Source organism: Dendropsophus ebraccatus, chromosome 4, assembly GCF_027789765.1.
Source record: "Dendropsophus ebraccatus isolate aDenEbr1 chromosome 4, aDenEbr1.pat, whole genome shotgun sequence".
Lineage (NCBI taxonomy): Eukaryota > Metazoa > Chordata > Amphibia > Anura > Hylidae > Dendropsophus > Dendropsophus ebraccatus.
The window spans coordinates 143,581,476-143,609,414 of NC_091457.1; the positions used below are offsets into that span (position 1 = coordinate 143,581,476).

A 27,939-nucleotide genomic window follows, 5' to 3' on the forward strand; every position below is an offset into this window, starting at 1 on the left:
TGACAGATAACCAATCTTTTCTCTCCTAAAGCCTCTCTCTGTAGGTTCCTGCTGTCCTATCTCAGGGTAACTAGGGACAGAGAAGCTGAGCAGAATGATGTATCACTTACATTGTTCTGTGCAGCTAATCCAGAGATATCCTCCTAAATAACATGGACAATAAGTAGTCCTCTCCATTATGTGCATAAGCCCAGTAGTCCTGGATATTCATGAGAAGCAGAAAACTCCGCCCACCAGCTGCTGATTGTCAGTTATCTATCCATGTTGTTTATAGGTTGTCAACTGTCAATCATCAGCTGGAGGGCGTGGGGAGGGGTGCAGCAAGAATCCTATTCTCCTGCATATTAGGAGAACGGATGAACAGAATGATGTAAGTAATACACCGATCTGTTGATCAGTTCAGCATTTCTTGAAAGAAAACGTACTATCACCAGGACTTAAAATATTTTTTTCAGTACCCGCACTTGGTGCCATTTTTAGATTGAGCACCGCCCAGCTCGGAGAACTGGAGGCAGGCCCGGCACCCTCCGACGTGGTGATAACCCCTCCTCTTGGTGACGCATCCCTGTTTGATCCCAATGGAGACACAGCATCGTGGAGAGGGGTTATCATCACACTGGGGGGGGGGGGGGGGGCGCCGGGCCTGCCTCCAGTGCTCTGAGCAGAGCCGGTGCTCAAGCAGAAAACGGCACTGAGCAGGTACATTCGCTTAGGGTATAAACCCACACACCGTAAACACAGCGTATTTACTGCTGCGATACGCAGTGAATACGCAGCAAAAACGCAACAAATACGCAACAAAAACGCAGCAGATTAGATCTAAATAACTGAACTCAGCATTAAATCTTCACCATCAAACTGCTGCGTATTTGCTGCGTATTTGTTGCGTATTTGTTGCGTATTTGCTGCGTATACGGTGTGTGGGTTTGTACCCTTAAAGGAGTTTATATACACACCATATTCTGATTTGGAATGTATTGGTTTCTGGCATTTTGGTACCTAGCTAATAATATACTATATCAGGAATATTTTAGGCAAAAGTCAGTTTTAGGCTATGCTCCCACATCGTCTTTTTTTGGCTGTTTGAGGCCAAATAACAATAATTTTTTCATAATAAGGTCCATTAATGTAGAAATACCAGCCGATATTTGGCCAAAAAAGACATTGTAGGTACATAGCCCTATACTGATCTCGAGTTCACCTGAGAGCCTTTCTCCCTGGTGCTCGGGCAGTCTGAAACCCTCATGTCATGGGCTGTTCCATTTTTGCTATATAATATATAATATTTTGCTATAATATATATATATATATATATAAAATTCTATATAATAAAAGACTTTGCTTGCAGTGGTATACTGCCTACATTGTAAAACAAGGAACAACATGGCTACATTAATAAAGGGACTCAGCATGAAGACCTACATTCAAGTGATGGCAGTATACAACACCTTGATAAGATATACATTGATTTTAACGGTGATTTCTGCCATGTTTAAGATATCCCATAGCAATATCTACGCTACATATGCTACAGACAGATACAAACCCCAACTGGCTACATCTGCTATACACAAAAAACACCAGTCAGTACAATACACAACAATGGCACTTGCGATTGGACGGTAACATCAGATCAGATTTGTCTAGTAAACCATCATATTTATACGGGGTAAATGGTTGGGAGAGACGTCATTCTGATATGTCCTGACAGTAGTTGTAATAATAGTGAGCAGTGCAGAATTAACAGTGAAAATACGTGAGATCATGCTCGATCCAGCCGATGCCAGTGCAGCTTCACATTTCACCAGTATTCCTCCATGGTCACATTTGGATTAGTACTTACAGAACAAGAGGCTTTGCTCTGTGGTCCGCCATGCCGGTTAGACTTCTCTAGCAGAATGCATATAGGGATTAGTCACTGGCCTCATTCTCTATAAAAGTTTAGGAAGCTGTTTCAAAGTTCATTGTTCCTCTCTGAGAAGAAGAGTCGTCGGCACCGCCGTACAGTGTCCTCAGGGGATACAACCGTGTGTCCAACTGTTCTTGGGTCAGTATAGATCTCATAGTCATTACCACCCTGTGAAGGAAAGAACTATTCAGTAATAGAGGCAGTTCCTGACATAGACAGAGGTGGCAGCAGAGAGCACTGTGTCAAGACTGGAAAGATTACATCACTTACTGCAGGACATACAGCAGCTGATAAGTACTGGGAGACTTGAGATTTTTAAATAGAAGTCATTTACAAACCTGCATAGCTTTCAGACAACAGTTGATTTGAAAACTATTTTTCCCCCTCTGGAGTACCCCTTTAACCAACTATAATAAAGACCCAAAAGCTCACTATATGCTATTTACAGCAACCTACATTTATTGGGATACTAATGGTTTAAGGTTACGACATTGTTTGTGAAGTCTTCTCTAAATGAAACATGTTCTGATAGATACTGGTTCACATTATAAGGAGATCTAGCTGGTGTATGGAGTGCTAAAGGAAATGCTTTAAAAAATGCAAATTAGTGCCCTCCAAAAGTAAGAGACACTCATCCTGTCATATTTCAAGACTCAATGGCATCAGCAATGACTTACAAGGTAGCTACCTATAGGTGGCGCTATAAAGACAGTTTTCTTCTTTCTGGAGGAGAATAAAGCTATGCGCTAACAAGTTTTTGGTCCTTTTTTGGAGACATAAAATTGACCAAAAATTGCATTTTTCCCCATTGAATGAGAAGAAGGCTGAAAAAAATACCACAAGGCAGAAAGAAAAAGCTTTTAAAAACAGGAAAAAAAAATGAGCGGGAATATAACCTAAGATTCCAAACAATGACAAATGAGTTGAATCTCACCGGAGAAGTCTCGTTGCCAAAAAAGTGGATGCTTGAAAACCGTTCTTCCTCCAGAACATCCAGACAGTAACGCTTGTCCCAGCCTTCTGGGAAAATGTCAAAGCTGATCATCCCACCTGGGGAAGACAGGAGCTGAGATCAGTATATAAGAAAGGGAAAGATTACATGACATTTGTGCATATTATAAGGCGTCATACTCTGACATATAGAGAAACAATGGTCTCACCTCTGGTGAACCGTAAGCCTTTGCCTGCAAACTCTTTCTGTAGAGCAGCCACAAACTTCTCCCGGATTTTTTCTTTCTGCAAACAGTCAATGAATTAAAGATGTGGCAAGCGTTACACAAAGAGTTTAGTGTCTAGATTACATCATTGAGGAAGAACATCTAGGACTATCCTATGCTTAGGGCCCTATATTACCAACAGATGTCTGACAGATTTTTTTAGCCAAAGCCAGGAATTGATTTGAAAAGAGGAGAAATCTCAGTCTTTCCTTTACTACCTGTTCTCTGTTTATAGTCTGTTCCTGGCTTTGTTTAAAAAAATCTGTCAGATAATCTGTTGGTGTAGTTGGGCACTTAGACTAGGCCATCACTATCTGGTCTGTGGGGTCCTGGTATCACTGCTGAAATGGCTGGTTTGCCATTGCTACATATACAAGGAACAAAGTCTGGAGCAGATAGCTCCATACATTGTGTAGTGGCCATGATTTGTTACTAAAGGCCAACTCCCATTGAAATAATTGACAATTAAAGGGGTTATCCAGCGCAACAAAAACATGGCCGCTTTCCTCCAGAGACAGCACCACTTCTGTCTCCAGTCTGGGTGCAGGTTTTGTAACTCAGTTGCATTGAAGTGAGCAGACCTTAAAGGGGTTATCCAGCGCTACAAAAACATGGCCACTTTCCCCCTACTGTTGTCTCCAGTTTGGGTGGGGTTTTGAAACTCAGTTCCATTGAAGTAAATGGAGCTTAATTGCAAACCACACCTGAACTGGAGACAACAGTAGGGAGAAAAGTGGGCATGTTTTTGTCGCGCTGGACAACCCCTTTAATTGCGAACCACACCTGACCTGGAGACAAGAGCGGGTCTGTCTCTGGAAGAAAGTGGCCCTATTTTTGTAGAGCTGGATAACCCCTTTAAGCTGGAGTAACTAGGCGGGGCTTCACAGCAGTTGGGCCCCATCTCCTGGCTGGGGAGAGGGCCCAAATGTTGTGAAGCCCTGTCTAGTCAACACTATCCACTGATGAATTGAAGCAATTTAAGAAAACACAAATAACAGTTATGTAATTGAATGTGCAGCATCTAAGCTTGTGGATGGTGCGGAGAACCGCGCATAGAGTAAGGAAATGACTATATCACTTTAAGTCCTATCTATAACAGGCCATATAACATAACCATATAACAGGCCATATAACATAATCATATAACAGGCCATTTAACACAACCATCTAGTGTAAGGGCTGCATAACCATTACACTCTTGGGATAATAAAGTAATACTCTATATCAAATTAAAAGGTTATGGTGGGGGTCCGACCTCTGGAACACTCAACAATCCAAAGGGTCCGCAGCACTTTTCTAAAGGTCGATCACCCATTGATCACAAAGTGATGGCCTATATATTCTAGTCATATGGGAATATTGGTGGTGTGTTCAGCATAAAATTGTAATACAAGACAGACACGTGTAAGGGTGGTATTATACGGGCCGATGGGGGCCCGATAATATCTGTAAACGAGCGCCGATCTGCTAGATCATCGCTCGTTTACTGGGCCTATTACACGGCCCGATAATCGTTTAACAAGGGCTACAAGGACATCATTACCGACGTCCTTGCAGCCCTTGCAGGGACCGCCGCGGCCTGTTATTGGCTGAGCGGCCTGTTAGCTGACAGGCTGCTCTGAAGCTAAAGCGTGTGGCACCCGGGGAGAAGCGGACCGCAGGAGCAGCCCTGGAGCATGGATAGGTAAAGTATATCGTCAGTCGCTGGGCCGCGCACCGCTATTACACGTAGCGGTACACGGTCTGCGCTTGACAAATATAGGTTCTAACCTATATCAACGATCAGCCGATGACAATGATCATCGGCTGATCATTGTATTTATTACACGGAGCGATAATCGGCCGAATCGGGCAATTCGGACGATAATTGTTCCGTGTAATAGTACCCTAAGAGTCAGGGTCTGAACATTCCAGGCAACAGATAGTTAAAATGCTGAGAAAGGGAAATGTATAGCAAAATGTAAGATCCAATGGATAATAATAATAATAATAATAATAATAATAATAATAACAACAACAACAACCAGTACCGGACTGGGCTAATTTGGGCCCACTATGGGATTTGATTCTAGGGGCCCACCCTACATACACCAGTTATAACCAGCACCAAATCTTTCACATTACTATAGTGACTGTGTATGTGATCAGCGATGCTAGCTCACTGCTAGTAACTTATCAGCAGGTTTACATATAAGGTGGGGGGGTTTACAAATGAATCCACATAACTCACAGGCGTGTACAGCAGTGCTGGGGGACTACATGTCATCCTGGAGCTGCTAAACAGGGAGGCCCACTTCCTGCTCAGGGGCCCGCTAAAGGGTAGGGCCCACTGGGTGATTTCCCTGCTCCCCCGTGGGCCAGTCCGAGCCTGACAACAACATCATCATCATATTCATTAGCAATCTACAACCGATCTATATCCTTGTCTATGTTATTATATTCCTATATGATACTCCTGTGATTTAGTACCATAACTCACTTTATCCAGCTCAGAGAATTCAATCCTTTCCTCCTGACTGCAGCTGCGGCCAATGGGCGAAATGTTCAGCATTCCATTCCGAAACTCGATGAACGTTCCCCTACAGATGGACGAGAGTAATGGTAGAATGAAAGATGGCAAAGTATATATTATTATAATATAATGACTCGTTCAGAAGGAAGATAAACTAGGGAACTGTAAGAACTCATCTTCTCCTTAACTCGCCTCAAATACCTCCCATGTGTATGGAGCCTTATAGAACGTGACACTATTCTTTTATATTGAATGAGAATAAAATCTAAGGCATTCAGCAGTACAGTAGAGGGCTCATCCAGTTCTATGGCAGATTTACTCTAGAAGACTCTAGAGTTGGCTAATGTTGGATTCTGGTTCTACTGTGTCTGTTGGTCTCCAGACGTACATTCTGCTACGGCCATAACTTTGAGGTGGTGAAAATAAGGCTGTATTTTCAATATAACAATGCACTCCATCAAAGTCAATGGGAAATTGGCTGGCAGTGCTCATCCAGTATAGAATAATGGCCATCACTGATTACTACCGTTCAAATAATAAACATGTTCATTGTTTACCAACTGATTTAGCGAAATATGTAATTTTTTCATCTGTTCAGACATTGTTCACTCAAAATTACGACCATATTTTGAAATTTTATATTACTGTGTGTGAACATAGCCTTAAAGCCTTACTGTCATTTGCAGTAACTTTTCATCTGTCATCAGACATGTCAAAAGTTACTGATGGCTGATTTACTATTGCAAACTCTCCATATTATGTCCTTCTGAGCACCAAAGTCTGAGTTTTAAGTACCAAACAACGGCCATGGTTTAGCATGTCCCAGTGGCCATCATTGCAATAACGACTGTTGGAAAAATATTCTAGTTAAAAGTCAAAGATGTGTCTTTAATTAAGATCCATTGATTTTAATACAAAGGACGGTGTTGTTTGCGCAATAACGGCCACAAATTGATGACATGAACCTTCATTTGACGGCTGGGGCAAACAGTGGTTGTTGTTTTATACATTGTGTGAGCTGACGGCCGTTGTTTCCATAGTTAATCATTGAAGAATGAAAGCAACGGATGTTATTTTAATTTCAAATGACAGTGTGTGAACGTGATCTTATAGTGACAGAATGTGCCAAACATATACAGAAAAAGTAAAATGGAAAAACTGATGTGGAGTCTGATACACGTCCCTCACACTAATGGCGTCTGGTCATTACCGTTTCTTGGGAAGCTTGATCATGGCGATGTAGCGGAGACAGAAATTAATGAGATCTTGTAGAAGCTCCTCTCCCAGGTGATTCTGGATGGCCTAGAAAAACATATAGAAAATATGACAATATAATATCGGCCGTCATTTGTATATTATATATCAAATAATGGCCGTTATTTCACACTGGTCATGACTTTTTTGTACTTTTGTACTTTTTTTATAAGCTAAAATCAGGTATGGATGATGGGGGGGGGGGCGAACATATATAGGACACAGACAACCTCTCATCTTTTTCTAATCCACTCCAGGTTTTAGCCCCAGGGCTGCACCTCGAAACCGAACAACCTGATATAACTTGAACATATACGAGCGTCCATATAACGCACAGTTACCAAGATTAGAATTTTTTTTTTTTATTCCATGCAAATGTACTAACAAGTTCTGCAGCTTTCTCATATTCTTTTGTGTTTCATCATTTTCAGGTTTTTGCTGTCAGTGGATGAAACCATTCCTGTTTATATCCACCAGCCGAAAACATGTCCAGGCCTGGTCCTGTGTACACTAATGTATTCGGGCTGGGCAATTCATTATATCATTGCTGCAGGGTATGGCTCCATTCTCATGTTGCAATTAAACTGCGTTTTTTTTTTTTACTGCATTATGAAGTACATATGCAGTATTTTTTTTAGCACTGTCCTCTCTCTCCATGTCCTCTTGCTCCCATCAAGAGTTAATTGAGTAGAGGAATAGATGCAAGACCACCACTTTTTTACAGGCGAGATTGCCGGGTGTCCTAATGGTCAGAGCCCCCATTGATCAGACGCTATAAGTAATACTCCAGAGAGAAAAAAAAAATCTACTGGTGTCAGAAAGTTATAGAGCTCCACGGGCTGTTCTTTTACATATTCATGTTTCCCAGGGAGCAATGCACCTAGGATTTCACTGCATTGAGCGCTTTGACCGGCAGCCGGCAGTGTTATCATTTGGCTGGTCTCCCTGAGATCAGCGATCTGTTTCTTTTAGAAAGTTATAAAGAGGCGTAGATTTTAAGATCATTAAACTTCCAGAATAGGGGAAAAGTAGGAGGTCGTTCCGACCTCTGTACCTCAGCCGATCTACATATCAGGCCCGGCTTCTGTATTATAAATAGAGCCATGGGTACGGCACATGACCTGCGCCTCTATTCATCCCTATGGAGCGGCGGGAATTGGCTGTGACATGAAGGGGTTAACCCCTATACTGTGGATTTATAGTAATGTCGGCACTATGTAAATAGTGTGGAGCTGGTAGAGGTTAATGGCAATCTGTCAGCTGTAGATTATGCTCAGAGCTCAAGTGTCAAGGAGGTGTTGCCAAGCAGCAGCGCATATAGGTCCTCCCTCCCCCACCCTGCTTTCACTGACTAATGTACAGGGCTCAATGCAGGAAGGGGAGGTAGGGGAGGAAGGAGGCATGCATACTGCGGCTTAGCAACACCTTCTTGACACTTGAGCTCTGAGATGTATGGGTAAGTTTGAACATACCAAGTCACAGCTGTAGAAATGAAACTCTTACCTGTCTCGACAGGAGCCGCCCATCCTTGTACTGAACAGTCCCATTCTCAGCAAATACGTAATCAAATTTCTGAATTACTACATAGGGAAATACAAGATACAAATGGTTATTGATCTAACAATGTAGAAATACATATAAACATGACAACTAGGTGACAGTTCATACATAGATAACAGTAGGAGTAACATTCTTTCATGATCTCGCTGCAATCACTATTCTGCTAGTAGATAAGGGAACAAGTCAACACGCTGGTTGATGGACCCATCTAGATTAGGTGACACTAGGTTACACACAGTGTATGATGTAAGAGAAAGTCATAGGCTACAAGATAATATTTAAAGTGCACATGTCATTTAATTTTTTTGCAGAAATCAATACTACGGGTGATTTTAAGAAACTTTGTAATTGGGTTTATTAGCCGAAAAATGCATTTTTATCATGAGAAAGCAGTTTGAAGCTCTCCCCCCCGTCTTCATGGTCCTCTATGGAGAGGGGAGGGGTGGAGGGAGATGAGGCACCAAAACAGGACAACAAAGAGTTAATTTACAGCTACATCACTGGGCTATCTCCTCTTAAGTCAGAACTGACCTCTCTGACCTCTGAATAGAGGCTTTTACACAGGTCCAGCTGTGTAATCCTCTGTTCTCTGCTGTCGACTAATCTCCCTTCTCCCCCCTCCCCTCTCCATAGAACAGATAGGGGCATGTCTGATGCAACAAGATGTGATTTCCTGATAATGAGCAGTGAATGGAAGAGAGGAGGGAGGGGGGACCTGGGAAAAGTCTTTTTGAATGCAGATAATGGCATATTTGCCTAATAAACCCAATTACAAAGTTTCTTAAAATCGCCTGTGCAAAAAAAAAAAAAAAAAAAAATACGACAGTAACACTTTAAGCTAAGCCAAAAAACACTGCAGAAGGAGTGGTTACCCATCTATGAACAGCTGTTTTAGGTTTGTTGCTCCTCAACAGCACAGAGCAGGGTGGGTGCATACTATAACTAGCCCATTTGTATGGATGGTGTCCTACTTAGGGATGAGCGAATTTACAGTACTACTGTAGCGAAGCCCTGCGCCAGCCAGCTGCCTTTGAACTCTGCACCACTCTGACCTCTGCCTGGAGAAAAAGTTGGATCCAGTGCTGGAAAACTGGGAGAAGTTTAAAGGCAGCTGGCTGACAAGCTGACCGCCGAGCCTAGAAAAGCGATTCGCTACAGTAGTACTGTAAATTCGCTCATCCCTAGTCCTAACAATACATTTAAAGGCTATGTTCCCATCCAGTATTTTGCTCAGTATTTTGCAACCAAAACCAGGAGTGGATAGAAAACACAGAAATGCTATGAAATTTAACTTTTGAAACTTTTGAAATTTAGATGGCCATCATTTAATGGCAAATAATGGACGTTATTTTAAAACAACGGTTGTTGTTGTTGTTTTGAAATAATGGCTATTTGCTGTTAAATAGAGGCCATTCATTACATTTCAACAATGTGTGAACAGATACTTTCTGTGTTTTCTATCCACTCCTGGTTTTGGTTGCAAAATACTGACCAAAATACATAGCCCAACTCTAAATCTGTGAACTTCTAAAAACAGGCATAGATCCAACAATGGTGTTTGCTGTAATGTTTACCTTCATCTCCATCTCCGAGCTGTTCTGCAATCTTTGAGTAATCAGATCCACCCACCACACCAATCTTTACCCTTCGCCGGAGCTCCCGTAGAAACAGGTCCACCTCAGGGTCCACTTTCTATTTGAGAAAAGAAACCAAAAGTTTACTGAATGTTTTCATAAGCCCTCCAAAAAGTTACCAATACAGCCCACATGTTAGCTGAAATCACAGCAAAACCAGCATGCACCAGGGTAATTTCACGTGTTACAGTCAAATTGTCAAATGATTTGATGTAATTTTCCCAAAATTTTAGCCAAGAAAAAAAAAATTGATTGCAACATATGAGCTCACCCTAGCATCCAGACTTTGTTACAGTCTAAGATTTAGTTTAATTTCTCATTCCTGTCCATTCTAGGCTTAGGAGTCCAATAGGTGGAGTTTCTCAGTGATTGACAGCCTTCTCTGCATCAGCGAGCATACAAACATAAATGTCCACCGGTAGGAGCGCCCACTGGTTTACCTAAGCCTAGAATGAGCAGGATTAATAAGTGACAAGATATATATATATATATATATATATATATATCATTAGTGACTGAGCGGGACAGTGATATTGGCTGAGCGGGCTGTCACTGCAGATAAGAGTCTGTCTTAGAAGTAGTAGCCAAAGCACCCGGCGGGGGGGGGGGGGGGGGGGAGACTTGAAGAATTGACAGGAGGATCCCAGAGGCAGAGTGGTAGGTGGAAATAAGCTGTTAATTATTTCCAATTATTTTCTATGCAACCTCAGTAATATATGAAAAAATATTAGTACCCCTTTAAAGGCAATCTGGCAGTAGGTTTATGTCGCCTTAAATGAGGGCAGCATAAAATAGTGACAGTGAACAGTGTCGGTGTATTACTTGCATCATTCTGTTCATCCGTTCTCCTAATATGCAGGAGAATAGGATTCTTGCCCCCCCCCAGCTGCTGATTGACAGTTGACTGCCTATATACAGCATGGATAGATAACTGCCAGTTAGCAGCTGGTGGGCGGAGTTTTCTGCTTCTCATGAATATCCAGGACTACTAGGCTCATGCACATAATGGAGAGGACTACATATTGTCCATGTTATTCAGGAAGATATCTCCGAATCAGCCGCACAGAACAATGTAAGAGACACATCATTCTGTTCAGCTTTTCTAGTTTATGCTAGGACAGTCTAAACCTACTGACAGTGTCGTTAGACATATACATAGGTAGACCTCTCCAACATATATGTCTGACGTTTAGATATGATAGACCACACAGACCATGATAGACCAGGCAGTATACAGTCATGGCCAAAAGTTTTGAGAATGATACAAATATACATTTTTTACAAAGTCTACAGTTTCAGTTTTTAAAATGGCAATTTGCATATACCCCAGAATGTTATAAAGATGGATCAGCTTAACAGCAATTACTTGAAAGTCAATATTTGCCTAGAAAATGAACTTTATCCCCCAAAACACATTTTAACATAATTGCAGCCCTGCCTTAAAAGGACCAGCTAACATCGTTTCAGTGATTGCTCCATTAACACAGGTGTGGGTGTTGATGAGGACAGGGCTGGAGATCAATCTGTCATGATTAAGTAAGAATGACACCACTGGACACTTTAAAAGGAGGCTGGTGCTTGGCATCATTGTTTCTCTTCTGTTAACCATGGTTATCACTAAAGAAACACGTGCAGTCACCATTGCACTGCACAAAAATGGCCTTACAGGGAGTATCGCAGCTAGAAAGATTGCACCTCAGTCAACAATCTATCGCATCATCAAGAACTTCAAGGAGAGAGGTTCCATTGTTGCCAAAAAGGCTCCAGGGCGCCCAGGAAAGACCAGCAAGCGCCACGACCGTCTCTTAAAAGTGTTTCAGCTGCGGGATGGGGCTACCAGCATTGCAGCGCTTACTCAGAAATGGCAGCAGGCAGGTGTGAGTGCATCTGCACGCACTGTGAGGCGGAGACTCTTGGAGCATGGCCTGGTCTCAAGGAGGGCAGCAAAGAAGCCACTTCTCTACAGAAAAAACATCAGGGACAGACTGGTATTCTGCAAAAGGTACAGGGAGTGGACTGCTGAGGACTGGGGTAAAGTCATTTTCTCTGATGAATCCCCTTTCCGATTTCTGATGTTTGGGACATCTGGAAAACAGCTTATTCGGAGAAGACGAGGTGAGCGCTACCACCAGTCTTGTCTCATGCAAACTATAAAGCATCCTGAAACCATTCATGTGTGGGGTTGCTTCTCAGCCAAGGGAATCCGCTCTCTCACAGTCTTGTCTAAAAACACAGTCATGAATAAAAAATGGTACCAGAATGTCCTCCAAGAGCTACTTCTCCCAACCGTCCAAGAGCAGTTTGGCGATCAACAATGCCTTTTCCAGTATGATGGAGCACCTTGTCATAAAGCAAAGGTGATAACTAAATGGCTCAGGCAACAAAACACAGAGATTTTGGGTCCATGGCCTTGGTCATGACTGTACTTTTTTTATTGGATCCAGCTCAATTGAATAGTATGTTAGTCTGTGCTATTCCATCCTGCAAACCCGAAGCCAAAATTATTCATTTTTCACTTCTATCAGGGAACAGGGATCTATTAATGTATTTAACACAAGCACCAGGACGTATCCAGAAGATTTCATTACATGGACACAGCTAAATGCAGCGGGATACAGCCTTATAGCTCCTACTAAACCCGCATTTATCTCCTTTTAGTTACTTTCCTAACTAAACTTTTTATGTTGGGAAAAACAAAATAGCAATAATAATTCATTAATGGAATTGTTCTATTCCTAGCGCTGAGGCTGAACTTCATGGCCTCCCATTATGCGTGCACACGGGGAGCCATTGAGCATTCACCCCCGCAGCCCCACAGTCATTCTGTAATGGAAGCTTCTGCTCAAGGTACCGGAATATTCCCATCGTATTCCCATCAAAATTTTCCTATTCTACTGGTTTCTATAGCTCCCATGTAGACAATGTATCGCCATAGTAACAGACCGCACTGTTTAATTCTGCAGTCACTTTTGTGAATCCAGTAATGGTGATCATACACCTTCAATAACTTGTCCTTTCCACACACAGGAATGTTTGGCATCAGGGGAAGATTAACTGTACTATGGGCCCCGGGCTGTTCATCAAGCTTGGGCCCCCCCAACCCACTGTAACTATAGCGGCACTAACTTAAGTCTTTTTCCTCCATAGTGCAGCCTGTAAAGGACCTGTGGTGACATCATTGTCACATGATAAGGTCCTTCAATATATTCTCTAATGTTACTGTTACAGTTTTGCCCTGATTTGTGCAAAATTGCAGTAAAAAGCAGCGATTTTTATGCAAATCATGACTGAACTGTAGTCTTGAGATAACACACCACTGAAAGTATGTCTGTTTGGGGGGCCATGGGCCCCTTAGCAGCACAGGGCCCCAAGCTACTGCCCAAAACGGACCTATTATAATCCGCTATTGTTTGGTATGGCCAAGGGCTCCTGTGTTGTCTATGGGGAGGGGTAAGCCACAGCAAGATCTTATCTCCCTCTGAACAAAGGGGTCAACTGTGATTTTCCATCGCAGCTGACCCCTATGCGATGCCCTGGCCCCTAAGGGCCACTCCGCAGTATAGATGGTGCTAACAGGCAGGAACCGGGGTAGCTGTAGGATATAGGGTTGCCACGGTGTCACGGTGTAGGCACGAGGGTGATACAGGTGGAAACCGGGCTCCTGACCCTGCGGGAATACTGGGCATGCGATTCTTCGTTGTCCTTAGTCAGGGCACCAATTATCACACCAATGCCAAGGTTCAGAAACAACGGTAGTTGTATATTTATTGTAACGGTGGTAACTAGTAGCAACAGTCTCTCCGGATGCAACCGGGAATAAGGCAATCTTGAATAAAGCAGAGTAATGGGTGATGCTGCAATAGGCTGTGAGAGTAGCGTGCTGAATGATGGGAGTAGTAGTGAGATTGAAGTTGAGATGCTGGGTGGAATGAGACTTGAATGAAATACTTGCTGTTGATGATTTGAGAAGATGATGAGGAGATGAACTAAGGAATGACTGAAGAATCGACACCCAGATGAGAATCTTGAGGCTTGAGACAGTAACACAGCCAGTGGACTGGAGCAGCAGAGCACACGCAGGCCTCTCTCTTAGCAGGGAGAGAGGAAGGACACAGAACTGGTCTCCTGTGGGGCAGGAGATAGACTACACCACAACTTGTCTCCTCAAGGTGGAGGACAAGACTCAGGTAGCACAGGAAGTCACATGGTAACCCCAGCCAAAAGCTCGATGACCATTGGTGTTACCATGGAAGCAGGGCACAGTCACGTGACATCCAGCCATTGCATCATCACACCACTAGGCATATACAGAGAAATATACATGAGAAGCACCATCCTTGAACACTAGGAGGCGACACAATACCTTTAGACACTGATACCTGAATACACATGCAATAAATGAATGAAATAGCAGACCTGAATACTGAGAAGGGTAACGCAATACACGCAGTTTGCAGTGGACCATAGCTTTCCAGAACAGAACTAGTTATAATAAAAATATGAGCATAAGAAGGGCTGTTCTGGGACACTGCACCTATAATCTGTCAGTAGTTGTTCAGAATGTATGGGAAACTTCAGTATTTGATTTTGCAGGGTCACAATTGCTGGTGCCCCCTGTGAACCTGAGAACATTTTCACTTGCCATGCTTCATAGTAAATTGACGGAGGTCAACTTCGCAGGATCATTGTAAACAGCGTTGCTCTGGAAGACCTGTCCCATCCTGCATTACACCACAAACATCGGTTCCGTTTGAAAATTTAAATTCAGTTAAAAATGTATGGTTCTGGGACACTTCAAGAAGAAAACGACTGATCTAATATCTGCAAGAAATTTTACAAAAGTATCTAGGACTGGGAGAGGGGGATGTCAATGAATCAGAAACACCCAGTGAGGTGTCATATAGGTGTGGCCAGAGCACTAAAGTAAACCTAAGTGCTCTGGCCACACCTCAATGACACTTTAAAGCAGCAATAAAAAGCATTTTTAGGTGATTGCAGTCTCAGACAACTACAATAAAGGTATGGGTAGTCTCACTGAATATATAGCTAGGTAGCCATGTTAGCAGCTTGGGGCGTCTTTTCTAGCTGACAATTTACTTTAAAATAACAGGAAGAAAGGTGATAATTGCTGGTTTGACCCAGAAACAGATGTGGCTGCTGTCACTTCTTTATTCTTTAGTTTCACTTCCAGATGTGGTGCATATGTCTTAAAGGGGTTCTTAAGAAATCTTTCAAATAAGCTGGTGTCAGAAAGTGCCAGAGATTTAATTCAACTAAAAAAAAAAATCTCCAGTCTTCCAGTACTTATCAGCTGCTGTATGTCATGCAGGAAGTGGTGAATTCTTTCCAGTCTGACACTGGGCTGTCTGCTACCACCTCTGTCCAGAGCAGTAGCAAATCCCCATAGAAAACCTCTGCTGCTCTGGACAGTTCCTGACATGGACAGAGGTGGCAGCAGAAAGCACTGTGTCAGACTGGGAAAAATAAACCGCTTCCTGCAGGACATACAGCAGCTGATAAGTACTGGAAGACTGGAGATTTTTTAATGGAAGTTGATTTGAAAGAATTTTTTTGCAGGAGTACCCCTTTATTAACTATCAATTATCAGACTTATTTTGGCTGCGCGCTATTCTATACCAATATTAGCTAATGGTTAATGGTCTACAGCAGGTAAATGTATATAGCCTGCAGTTATATGGAAACATTATCAAAACAGGTTAAAAAGTTACTTAATGTTTAGTCCTGCTGCTGCTGTGTACATAGTAAATGTATGGTGCGCTGACTACAGTATGTGAGACCACACCTTCACCAGATAACACCATGAATAACAAAAACAAAGTAAAAAACAGTTCAAAGGTTGGGTGTAAGTGCGGCCACGGGTGAGCGGAGTATTCCTAGCCCAGCAATCTATCACTTTATAGACCAATGATGATGATGTAACATGTTATTGTGTTGTTGTTATTGGTTGCAGCCCATTGAATACTCCAATAGGGAGCATTTATGTAACAATAAAAGGGCCTTTATGTAACAATAATCCACAGCTGCAAAGTTTTACAAGAATTTTTCTTGACGAAAAGTGGAGATTGGATAAATGGTACTAAAATTACTTTTTCAATCACATGCTCTTGGATTGTGGACGAATGGTGGATGTCTATATGGCTTACATGCCCAGACACTTCTCTATCATACACGGCAAGGTGGCCATAGAATTTATTTGACTGTGCATGGGTTTATGGCATGTATATATTATAAGTAGAGATGAGCAAACCGGGTTCGGGTTCGAGTCCATCCGAACCCGAACATTCGGCATTTGATTAGCGGTGGCCGCTGAAGTTGGATAAAGCCCTAAGGCTATGTGGAAAACATGGATATAGTCATTGGCTGTATCCATGTTTTCCAGACAACCTTAGAGCTTTATCCAAGTTCAGCAGCCCCCGCTAATCAAATGCCAAATATTCAGGTTCGGATGGACTGGCACCCGAACCCGGTTCACTCATCTCTAGTTATAAGCACACCTGCCTACACTTATTTTTTTAATAATTCTTTATTCATTAAGGAACAGCAAGGAGAAAACAAGAGCGGACAATGCAAACCCCTCAAGAGGAGGAGGGAAAAACATTGCAGTAAGACTAGTCCCCATAATTGCTATCCCTATACAGGATGAGATATTTATCCTCCACTATCGTCTTATCCTACCACGCTTTAAGACTGTGGCCGTTCTGTGACACCGCTGTGACGGCCACTGTCTGTGAAGTTAATCCTGACTGGTACTGAAAGAATCTGAAAAAATTGGTGAACTACCCCTTTAAAGGGGTAACAACAAATACTGTTACTGATAGTACAGGGTCAGAGAGGAAGCTCTGCATATACTACATAGCACTTCCTTTCGGGTCAGCCATGCAGAAGATCAGTCTGTAATCACAAACAAATTAATCTGTGATTCATGATGGGAAATGCTGTGATAGCTGGCTGTATTCTCTGCTTAATGGTGCTGTGCCCGGTTCTATCAGTCATTATGTTTGATTAGGGATTACACTTATGAGCCAGTGATTTACATGGTTCAATTTGCGCGAGAGGCGATAATGGTAAAAGCTGATCTCGGCGGGACAGGTGCTTCTATCTGCGTCTCCTGTGTCATTTCTAATTAAGATACGCTTCCGCACGCCATTACCTGCTATAACATTACTTAAGAAAATAATTTCCAGATTTCTAGTCATTGCTGTAGAATTAATCTCCTTAACTTTAACTAGAAAAATATGTTTATAGTCATAGCTGCCTATGTCAGCCCCATCTCCTTGGCCATAGACTAAAGCCCGTATTACACGGGGCGATGAGAGGGAGCAAGCAAGCGCCATCCTGTCAGGTCAGAGCTCGCTTGCTCCTCGTTCCCTGCTATTACACATGTCGGCAGCGAGCGGGTAAGAGCCGGGGTGATTGCTAGATCGTCTGGGCAGCCCATAGAAGATAGTGGCAGTCTGCTGTCGCTGCTTCTATTACATGGGGTGACGGCAGCATATTGCTGTTATGCAGAGCCGTTTTAATACATTGGTGGGCCCAGTGCACAGCCCTCAAGAGTGGGCCCCCCCTTCCCTTTCGGCACATTGTATAATGTACTGAATTTGCCCCCACACTGTATCAAGAGCCCCAATACATACAGTAGTTACCTTATAACACTATTTCCACAATACAGTGATTACATATTACATAAAAACTGCACTAAACAAAACAGAAAGATATCACCAATGATACCATTACATAATACCGCCACATCATGACCCCTAACACTACAATCCTATAACAGAGTGCAGTTACATCCAGTGACTCACCGGGGGCGTTTTCTCCAATCAGAGTCTGTCACCTTTTCTTTTTCTCTCCATCCAGCCTGGGCCACCTTGAAGTCTTCTCCTGGCTGTGAATCTTCTCTCCAGAATCTGCCAGACAAATATTTTAGGCTCCAACACATCCAGTAGTTAGGTCCCTTGTACCCCTATACAGTAGTTACACCCCTCTGTACTCCTACATAGTTACACCCCTCTGTGCCTCCATAGTTTTAAGGTGTCCCTGTAGTATATAGACCCTCATGTGCTCCTCCAGTTATATACAGCCCTCCTGTGCGCTCCCCCATTAGTATATAGCCCCCCTGTGCACTCTCCCCAGTAGTATATAGCCCCCCTGTGCTCTCCCACAATAGTATATAGCCCCCCTGTGCTCTCCCACAATAGTATATAGCCCCCCTGTGCTCTCCCCCAATAGTATATAGTCCCCCTGTGCTCTCCAATAGTATATAGACCCCTATGCTCTCCCACAATAGTATATAGCCCCCCTGTGCTCTCCCCCAATAGTATATAGCCCCCCTGTGCTCCCCCCAATAGTATATAGCCCCCTGTGCTCTCCCCAATAGTATATAGCCCCCCTGTGCTCTCCATAATATATAGCCCCCCTGTGCTCTCCCCCATAGTATATAGACCCCTGTGCTCCTCAATATGATATAGCTCCCTGTGCTCACCAATAGTATATACCTCCCCTGTGCTCCCCAATAGTATATAGTCCCCTGTGCTCCCCAATAGTATATAGCTCCCCAGTGCTCCCCATAGTATATATTCCCCTGTGCTCCCCCATAGTATATAGCCCCTCTGTGCTCCCCAGTAGTATATAGCCCCCTGTGCTCCCCAGTAGTATATAGCCCCCTGTGCTCCCCAGTAGTATATAGCTCCCCTGTGCTCCCCAGTAGTATATAGCTCCCCTGTGCTCCCCAGTAGTATATAGCTCCCCTGTGCTCCCCAGTAGTATATAGCTCCCCTGTGCTCCCCCATAGTATATAGCCCCCTGTGCTCCCCCATAGTATATAGCCCCCCTGTGCTCCCCCATAGTATATAGCCCCCTGTGCTCCCCCATAGTATATAGATTCCCTGTGCTCCCCATAGTATATAGACCCCTGTGCTCCCCAGTAGTATATAGTCCCCTGTGCTCTCCCATAGTATATAGGTCCCCTGTGCTCCCCCATAGTATATAGCTCCCCTGTGCTCCCCCATAGTATATAGCCCCCTGTGCTCCCCCATAGTATATAGCTCCCCTGTGCTCCCCCATAGTATATAGCCCCCTAAGCTCCCCCATTGTATAAAGCTCCCTGTGCTCCCCAGTAGTATATAGCCCCCTGTGCTCCCCAGTAGTATATAGCCCCCTGTGCTCCCCAGTAGTATATAGCTCCCTGTGCTCCCCCACAGTATATAGCTCCCCTGTGCTCCCCCATAGTATATAGCCCCCTGTGCTCCCCCATAGTAAATAGCCCCGTGCTCCCCAGTAGTATATAGCCCCCTGTGCTCCCCAGTAGTATATAGCTCCCTGTGCTCCCCAGTAGTATATAGCTCCCCTGTGCTCCCCAGTAGTATATAGCCCCCTGTGCTCCCCAGTAGTATATAGCTCCCCTGTGCTCCCCAGTAGTATATAGCTCCCCTGTGCTCCCCAGTAGTATATAGCTCCCCTGTGCTCCCCAGTAGTATATAGCTCCCCTGTGCTCCCCCATAGTATATAGCTTCCCTGTGCTCCCCATAGTATATAGACCCCTGTGCTCCCCAGTAGTATATAGCCCCTTGTGCTCCCCCATAGTATATAGCTTCCCTGTGCTCCCCATAGTATATAGACCCCTGTGCTCCCCAGTAGTATATAGACCCTTGTGCTCCCCCATAGTATATAGCTCCCCTGTGCTCCCCAGTAGTATATAGCCCCCTGTGCTCCCCCATAGTATATAGCTCCGTCCTCCCCCATAGTATATAGCCCCCTGTGCCCCCCCATAGTATATAGACCCCTGTGCTCCCCAGTAGTATATAGACCCTTGTGCTCCCCCATAGTATATAGCTCCCCTGTGCTCCCCAGTAGTATATAGCCCCCTGTGCTCCCCCATAGTATATAGCCCCGTCCTCCCCCATAGTATATAGCCCCCTGTGCCCCCCCATAGTATATAGCCCCCTGTGCCCCCCCCCCCCCGTAGTATATAGCTCCCCCTCCCATATAACATTGAAAAAAAACAAACACTGTTACTCACCTAGGTCCACGCGTTCCTCTTCTCTTCCCTCCTGTGGCCGCATTTCCTCCGGTCACAAGAGGCTGCACTCCCCTTACCCTCGCGCCGACGCTCCAGTGACGTCGGGCGCTAGAGGGAGAGTGCGGCCTCTTGTGACCGCAGGAAGTGCGGCCACAAGAGTGACTGACAGGGAGGGAGCCAATGGCTCTCTCTCTGTCAGTGTCGCTGCTGCAGCGCTGAAGAGCCGCAGCAGCAGCGGGCGGGGGCAGCGGTGATCGCCGGGGGGGCCCTGCAGGGGGCGCCATGGAGGGGTAAGTAGATTACCCATCCATGGCGCTCCCCCCTGACAGGCTGGTGGCCGGAGCCCTGTGCGACCGCACTGGTCGCACATAGCAACGGCCGGCCTGCTCGGGGGGGCCCCTTTAACCAGTGGGCCCGGTGCACGTGCACCATGTGCCCTCTGGTTAAAGCGGCCCTGCTGTTATGGTGAGTGATTTTTATTTTTCAACATGTTGAAAGACAACGATCAGTCGACAATGTGCATGTCAGCTGATCGTTGTCTTCTATTACACGAGACGATTATCGGCCATAGTGCCCGATGATCGCTTCGTGTAATAGAGCCAGAGGTTATCCAGCGCTACAAAAACATGGCCACTTTCTTCCAGAGACAGCTCCACTCTTGTCTCCAGCTTGGGCGGGGTTTTGCTGCTCACTTCCATTGAAGTGAATGGAGCTTAATTGCAAACCGCACCTGAACTGGAGACAAGAGTCGTGCCGAAAGAAAGTGGCCATGTTTTTGTAGCGCTGGATAACCTCTTTAATATATAAAACACATCAATGCTTCTCTAAACATATGGAATGCCCCTTTGCTTTTCACATCATGGCAGATTCTCAAAAATCCCTACACATGACACCGTTCCTGCATAGGTCAAGATGATTTATCACGTCTGCTGACAAAGATTCTTTTCTTCATGTAGATTCAGAACAAGAAACGGGAATCTCTGACTTGACACTCACATGTTATCATCTGCTTGTAAATGCTAAATATAAGCTACTGCGACTGCAACCTTTATGGAGGACACTATGGGGGAGATTTATCAAACATGGTGTAAAGTAGAACTGGCTCAGTTGCCCCTAGCAACCAATCAGATTCCACTGTTCATTCCTCACAGACTCTTTGGAAAATGAAAGGTGGAATCTGATTGGTTGCTAGGGGCAACTGAGCCAGTTTCACTTTACACCATGTTTGATAAATTTCCCCCTATGACAGCAAGATGTCCTGATACGAAATATCATGGGGTTATCCCCAAACGTAGCTGCTTTCGTCTTAAAACAGCGCCACTCTTGTCTTTAGGTTGTGTGTTGTGTTAGAAATCAGCTCTTTTCGCTTCAATAGAATTAAAGGGATTTTACAATCAAAACTTTCTTGTCCCCCATCCACAGTAAAAGATTGCAGGGGTCCGACTTCCGTGCCCCCGAATCCCCACATACAATTTCTTACTTGTTCCCTAGTATGTATGTTTTGTTTGGGAAACCCCCTTAAGCTACAAAGTTTTGGACTATTTCTAACTAGTTGTTCTAATCATGGAACTCTTCCACTGAAAGATGATATTAGAGAAGGACTGGGCATGTGTTTTTTTTTATCTGCCTGACAATTTTTGTACTCCTGGTCGTGACTTTCCATTAAAAAACACGGGCAAACTTGGCTGAGCTGAGCATGGACAATGGGGAAAATAAGTATTTGATACACGCACGATTTTTTAGGTTTTCCCACCTATGAGGAATGGAGAGGTGTGTCATTTCTATTGTAGGTTACACTTCAACTGTGAGAGACAGAATCTATAAAAAAAAATATTTGCATTGCTTGATTTTTAAATAATTATTTTACTTTTTATTCCATGAAATAAGTGTTTAAAACAATAGGAAAACGGAAACCTTTGTTTGCAATTACACACGTCAGACATTTCCTGTAGCTTTTGACCTAATTTGCAGACACCCCTTAAGAGCTGGAAAAGATTAAAGATGAGTCTAGCATGCTCGACTCCATCTGGACCCAGGAGGCTCTGCATTTGATTACCAGTGGCTGAATTAGTTTCATGCAATTTCTTCAGCCACCAGCAATCAAATGCGGATCCGGATGGACTCAAGCATGCTGGACTTGAGCTCAACTCTAATCTTCTCCAGATCTTTCAGGTTTTGTGACTGTCACTGGGCAGCATTGAGTTTCAGCTCCCTCATAAGACTTTCTATTGGGTTAAGGCAGGGATGGGGAACTTTCGGCCCTCCAGCTGTTGCAAAACTACAATTCCCATCATGCCTGGACAGCCATGCTGGAGGACACAGCCACGACCCATCTTCAATGCTCTTACTGAGGGAAGGAGGTTGTTGGCCAAAATCTTGCAATGCATGGCCCCATCCATCCTTCCTTCAAAACGGTGCAGTTTTCCTGTCCCCTTAGCAGGAAAGCACCCCCAAAGTATGATGTATACACCCCCGTGCTTCATGGTTAGGACTGTGTTCTTGGGGTTGTACTCATCCTATAAACACGGAGAGTGGAGTTGATACCAAAAAGTTCTATTTTGGTGTCATCTGACTATATGACCTTTTGCTATGCCTCCTCTGGTTCATCCAGATGGTCATTGATGGACTCCAAATGGGCCTGGTCATGTGCTGGCGTGAGCAGGGGCACCTTGCGTGCCCTGCAGGATTTAAATCCATGACGGTGTAGTGTGTTACTAATGGTCTTCTTTGTGACTGTGGTCCCAGTTTTCTTCAGGTCATTAACCAGGTCCTGCCTGGTAGTTCTAGGCTGATTCTTGACCTTTTTCAGAATCATCCTTACCCCACGAGGTGGGATCTTGCATGGAGCCCCAGACCGAGGAAGATTGTCGGTCATCTTGTGTTTCTTCCATTTTCTAATAATTGCCCCAACAGTTGTTGCCTTCTCACCAAGCTGCCTGCCTATTGCTCTGTAGCCCTTCCCAGCCTTGTGCAGGTCTACAATTTTGTCCTTGGTGTCCTTGGACAGCTCTTTGGTCTTGGCCATGGTGGAGAGGTTGGAGTGTGATTGATTGAGTGTGTGGACAGGTGTTTTTTTTTTTTTTAATACAGGGTACAAGTTCAAACAGGTGGTATCCCAACTCTTCATTGGAACATGATCTGGAGAAAGAAAGCACAGGGGTGTTGATTTTTAAGACTTCATACTTTGTTTTCAAGGGAGATGAGCCACCACCAGAGGAGTCTGGCAGCAGCTTATTCCCCTGTCTCTACTGACAACACGTGTGCTTGGATGGACAGAGCGTGCATGTGTTTGGGAAAGATTAAAGGAACCTTTGAAAGTGTATGGTCTACAACTAGTGATTAACATTAATATTGAAAAAGAATTTCTGTAGCAGCTTAGGTATGTATTATAAGGCTACTACAACTTGTTAACAATATTATCACTTCTGTGTGAGCTGTAGAACTATTTTAATGATTTTAAGTAGCTGATGTACCACATGTGCCATAATAACCTGCGAACCTGCAGAGGTGAAATCCTTCTAATGTTCTACGTGTATATGTTCCATTAGGGTCGACAATTCTTCCTGGAAACATCTTGCATCCTGTGGTGACAAATAAAGCCAATCCACACTATTGCCTTGTTGTACACATTTGTGACTTGTTCTTATAAGTAGTAGTGCTCAAAATTATTTCATACCAGGGATAGGGACGTTTTGGCTTCTTCCATAGCCATGCCCAGGGATGGGGTTACCACCTCTTTTAAAGGGGTTCTCCATATTAATGTGGGTAAATATGGGTCTGTTAGGATTCTTCATCACTAGGTGTCCCCAATCAGCTATAATCTGTTGGGAAAAACCTGGTAGCAAATATTATGATTCCCTACAGCGCCACCACAGGGGAAATCATGCATTACCCAGTGCCCATTCAATTCAATAAGCTGCCTGTGTAATGCAGGACAGCATTGGTCCTCCAAAGTAATAGACACTCTTTGTCACTGCTTTCCATCCTAGCCTAGAGTTAAAGGGGTACTCCAGTATCAGAATTTTATTTAAATAACACTCCAAGATATATAAATTACTAATATAGTATTATCGCTAATAGGATTAGGCTTCAGTGGCTTTGCCGTGCTTCACACTGACAAGAAATTAAAAATCGAAGGACTACAAAATTTGTATTGTCCCCAACTCCTACTTTTCTCCTGTGAAGACGCATGATTCTCTGATGTCACAAGGGGCAGGCCATGATGTCACAGGGGGCTTGTCAGGATCTTGTCTCCCACCCCTCTGAGTCATTAACCATCTCCAACCAACCTATTCAGGCGGGTGCTCCAACTACACTTCACTGTGCAATAGTCTGCAGTGAAATTAAATGTGATGCAACAGGTTTGGGTAGTGAACTGGCAAGAGTGTTTGTGGAGGGGGGGGGGGGGGCAATGCATTCTGGGACTAATAATTCAAAACTCCTTAACAGATTCTGTGAAGATGGGTTTTCTAAACTGGACAATCCCTTTGAGATATCACTCAGCACATGGAACTCTGAAAAGCCCTCTACTACTAAGACGAGGACCTTAAAAGTCCTATTACACCTCTAGATATTTTACAGTGTCAGGTCAGCCTGTCAGGTTGGCACTGGTTCCTGCACTATGCTATTACACGTACAGCAGGGAGCAGTGGGAGGGGCCACCCAAACGATCCTTAGATCATTCAGATGGCCCATTAAAGTCAGTGGCGTTCTACTGTAGCCGCTTCAATTGCGCGGAGTCGCACAACACGTTGATTGACCACAATCAGCTGACATTGTGCATGTCGGCTGATTGTTGCCTTTCAACATGTGCTATAACACCGATTGATTGTCGGTGTGAACAGTCGTAATCAGTAACAACGGCCAGTGTCCTGGTATAAATCCCCTCATCTAAGTATCTAACATACTTGGGTGGAATGTGTGAAAACAAGTATTACAAGTATTGTGCTGGAATTCCAGTTTCTTATCCCTGGCTATTCGTCCGGCCTTGCTGAGCCAGTTCTTATCTTATTGGATACCCAACCCCAGGGCTTGGCTGTGTTGACCTTCACCTTTATTCTGCTGCTCTGGTATGCTATCCATTAACCTGGAATCCTCAGCAAACAGCTTTATGATTTTTTTTTTATGGGAGCGACATTATACGGGATACAATTATTATCATCAGTCATTGCAGTTGAATTACAGAAGCCCAATAAAATCAAATGACATAATAATATAATTTAGAGCTCTTGCAATGAGACATTGAAGAGTTTGTTTAAGCTTTATGCTTGTATTGTACATGCACTGAGTGGATATTAGTTTGCAGTCTATGCAATGTGTAGGTTCAATTGAAAAGTGAAGGAGTTGCACAGTATAACCAGATTTCAGTCTTTTTGACTATGAAGAGGTTGATATGATGCGATGGATATCTGCTCCCTTTCACTTGCTGGAGCAGTGTAATAATACTAGGCTTCAGGGCTGATGGAAAACAATGTAGCAGGTGTAAGAAAAATTTAACCTGCTATGTGAGTTATGGGCAAAATGTCACGTATACAATTCCAATCAGTTTAGCAGTCTATAATATTTACATGCATGCAGAACTGTATAGAGACTGTGATCACTTATATCTGTGTATGTGCCTAGTGGGGCTGACAATCTACTTTCCCTATCAACTACTTAGGACCTTAAAGGGGTATTCCACTCAAACATAACTTTTGATATGTTGCCATGGTGAGACTAACAATTCTTTCCATACTTGTTATTATCTATTCAGTCACCCTATCCCAGTTCTCAGCTGCTGCTTTCTGCTGAAGACACAAAAATCTCTGTGAGAGCTTTTCTCTCTGTCTCCCCCCCTCCAATTCTGGCATGGCTGATGTACACACGTCCCTGGCAGGCTGTATCTGCAACATTGTAGCTACTTTGTAATGCTCGGAGGATTAATCACAGTGAGTTCATTAGCAACCTGACCTCAGAATACCCCCCTAGCATTATAAAGAAGCTACAATGTTGCAGATAAAGCCAGTCAGGGACTTGTTCACAGCAGCTGTCTCAGAAGGAAGGGTGAGGAGGGGGAGACAGAAAGAGAGAGGCTCATATACAGATTTTTGTGTCTTCATCAGAAAAGTAATGGCTGAGAACTGGGGAAGGAGACCGAATAGATAATAACAAGTATGGAAGGAATTGTTAGTCTCGCCATGGGCAACAACATATCAAAAGTTATGTTTGAGTGGAATATCCCTTTAATACACAGAAGATGTAATAGGGCCAGAGATCAGCTGACAAAGAGCAGACACTTGTTTGTTGGCTGATCATATTTGATTTTGCTAAAAATGTATAATTCTTCGGCCATGTGTAATATGAGAGGTGTGTTCTATAAATGATGGAAAGAAAGGCTCGCATGAAGGATCCAGCGATTGTTCATGTGGTCCAGCCTGCATCATGCATGAGCTGTGTAATAGTTCATTAAGTGAGTGACACAGCTCAACATTTATAGAGGCTAGACTGTGCTGCAGCATGCACGCCTGTTTCCTACCCAACCTGAGCCTTGTATATCAACCATACAGCGCAGGGAGGAGGAGGAGGAGTGCATTCTGCAGCTCAGCCTGGCCTCTAGGACTCTTGAGTTTACAGGTTAAGCACAACATCCTAACTTTGCTAACAGCCATCATCTAGACAGGTATAATTTGTTTATCACCTTATCACCCTATGTCTGCAGTATGATATAGAATTTTCAGGTGTAAAAAGTCAAACATTTTTGCACAAAAATTGGTGAATTACGCAAAAAGTTGTAGCTTGCCCAATCGCCCACTCAGAATCGATCCCTTAGACAAAGGTGTCAAACTCAGGCCCTTCAGCTGTTGCTAAACTACAATTCCCATCATGCCTGGACAGCTAAAGCTTTGGCCGTCCAGGCATGATGGGAGTTGTAGTTTTGCAACAGCTGGAGGGCCTGAGTTTGACCTCCCTGCCTTAGGAGATGAGACTTACAATGTTGTTGCCTCATTCAGGAGGTGGAAACACGTCCATATATAACCATATATAATATATATATATATCCTTCATATTACAGCTACAAGTCCCAGATGACTAAAGGTTTACCGACCCAAACTATCAGCCTCATAGATCCCTGTAATGTTGGGCGGCTGAAGTTGAGACACCAGAAAACAAAAAACATGGTCGAAGCTTGTGTACGTAATAGAGATGCCAAACTTCGGTCACGTTACAGTAAGTTTAGGGTATTGAATAGGCATTTACAGTTCTTCATCTTGTCAATGATCTGCGCTGAGATATTCATTACTAATGTGGACGAGATCCTGACAGCAATGTCATGGCACGTATACGGCGGTATTACAGAGAAGATGTTACGCCTTATTGTACGCTTAGTTATAAGTATGTTATAACGTCTATATGTTTCGGACGTACCTCTCGGGCTGGGGTTAAGGTTCCATCCACATCGAAAAGACACAGAATGTCTCTCTGCTTTTGGCTCTTTGTCTCTGCCATTGCTTCTCCATCTGCAGAGGCCGCTGCCTGTGCGATGAATGGAAGTAGGTGGTGGGGGAGTGCTGGAGGCTGGTTCAGGAGGATGGGAGGTGTGGTGGCTCCGCCGGCCAATAATACCGCAGCCTCGTAGTCAGATGATGGTGGCAAACAAGATGCAGATCACGTAGCTGGGGACTTCTTGTTCCTGAAGCATGTTAGAAAAACACTAAAAGCCAAGTAGGTTAAAGGTTACTGAGCGGAGGGGCCTATGACCTTCCACCTACTGTATGCACAAACAGCAGCCAAATAGGACACATTGTCTCCCATACTCAAACACTGCAGGGACA

General features: G+C 43.9%; 1 protein-coding gene across 1 annotated transcript; it reads right to left on the reverse strand.

The window, feature by feature from the left end:
* Positions 1-665: 665 nt before the first annotated feature.
* PMM1 (phosphomannomutase 1) lies at positions 666-27,691 on the reverse strand. The gene is made up of 8 exons (XM_069967282.1): positions 27,533-27,691; positions 10,027-10,144; positions 8,396-8,472; positions 6,849-6,940; positions 5,606-5,705; positions 3,070-3,145; positions 2,844-2,959; positions 666-2,077 (listed from the first exon to the last, which is right to left on the reverse strand). Exons 1-8 carry the CDS (start codon positions 27,611-27,613, stop codon positions 1,955-1,957), a joined length of 783 nt encoding a protein of 260 aa, XP_069823383.1. The 5' UTR covers positions 27,614-27,691; the 3' UTR covers positions 666-1,954.
* Between the last annotated feature and the right edge of the window lie 248 nt (positions 27,692-27,939).

Bases quoted from the DNA above. Each gene is read 5' to 3' on its own strand.
- PMM1 (XM_069967282.1), bottom strand. From the start codon at position 27,613: ATGGCAGAGACAAAGAGCCAAAAGCAGAGAGACATTCTGTGTCTTTTC. The intron at 6,941-8,395 runs GTAAGAGTTTCA...ATGTTTTTCTAG, and splicing joins GGCGGCTCCTGTCGAGACAG to GCCATCCAGAATCACCTGGG. The intron at 5,706-6,848 runs GTAATGACCAGA...GTCCATCTGTAG, and splicing joins ATCAAGCTTCCCAAGAAACG to GGGAACGTTCATCGAGTTTC.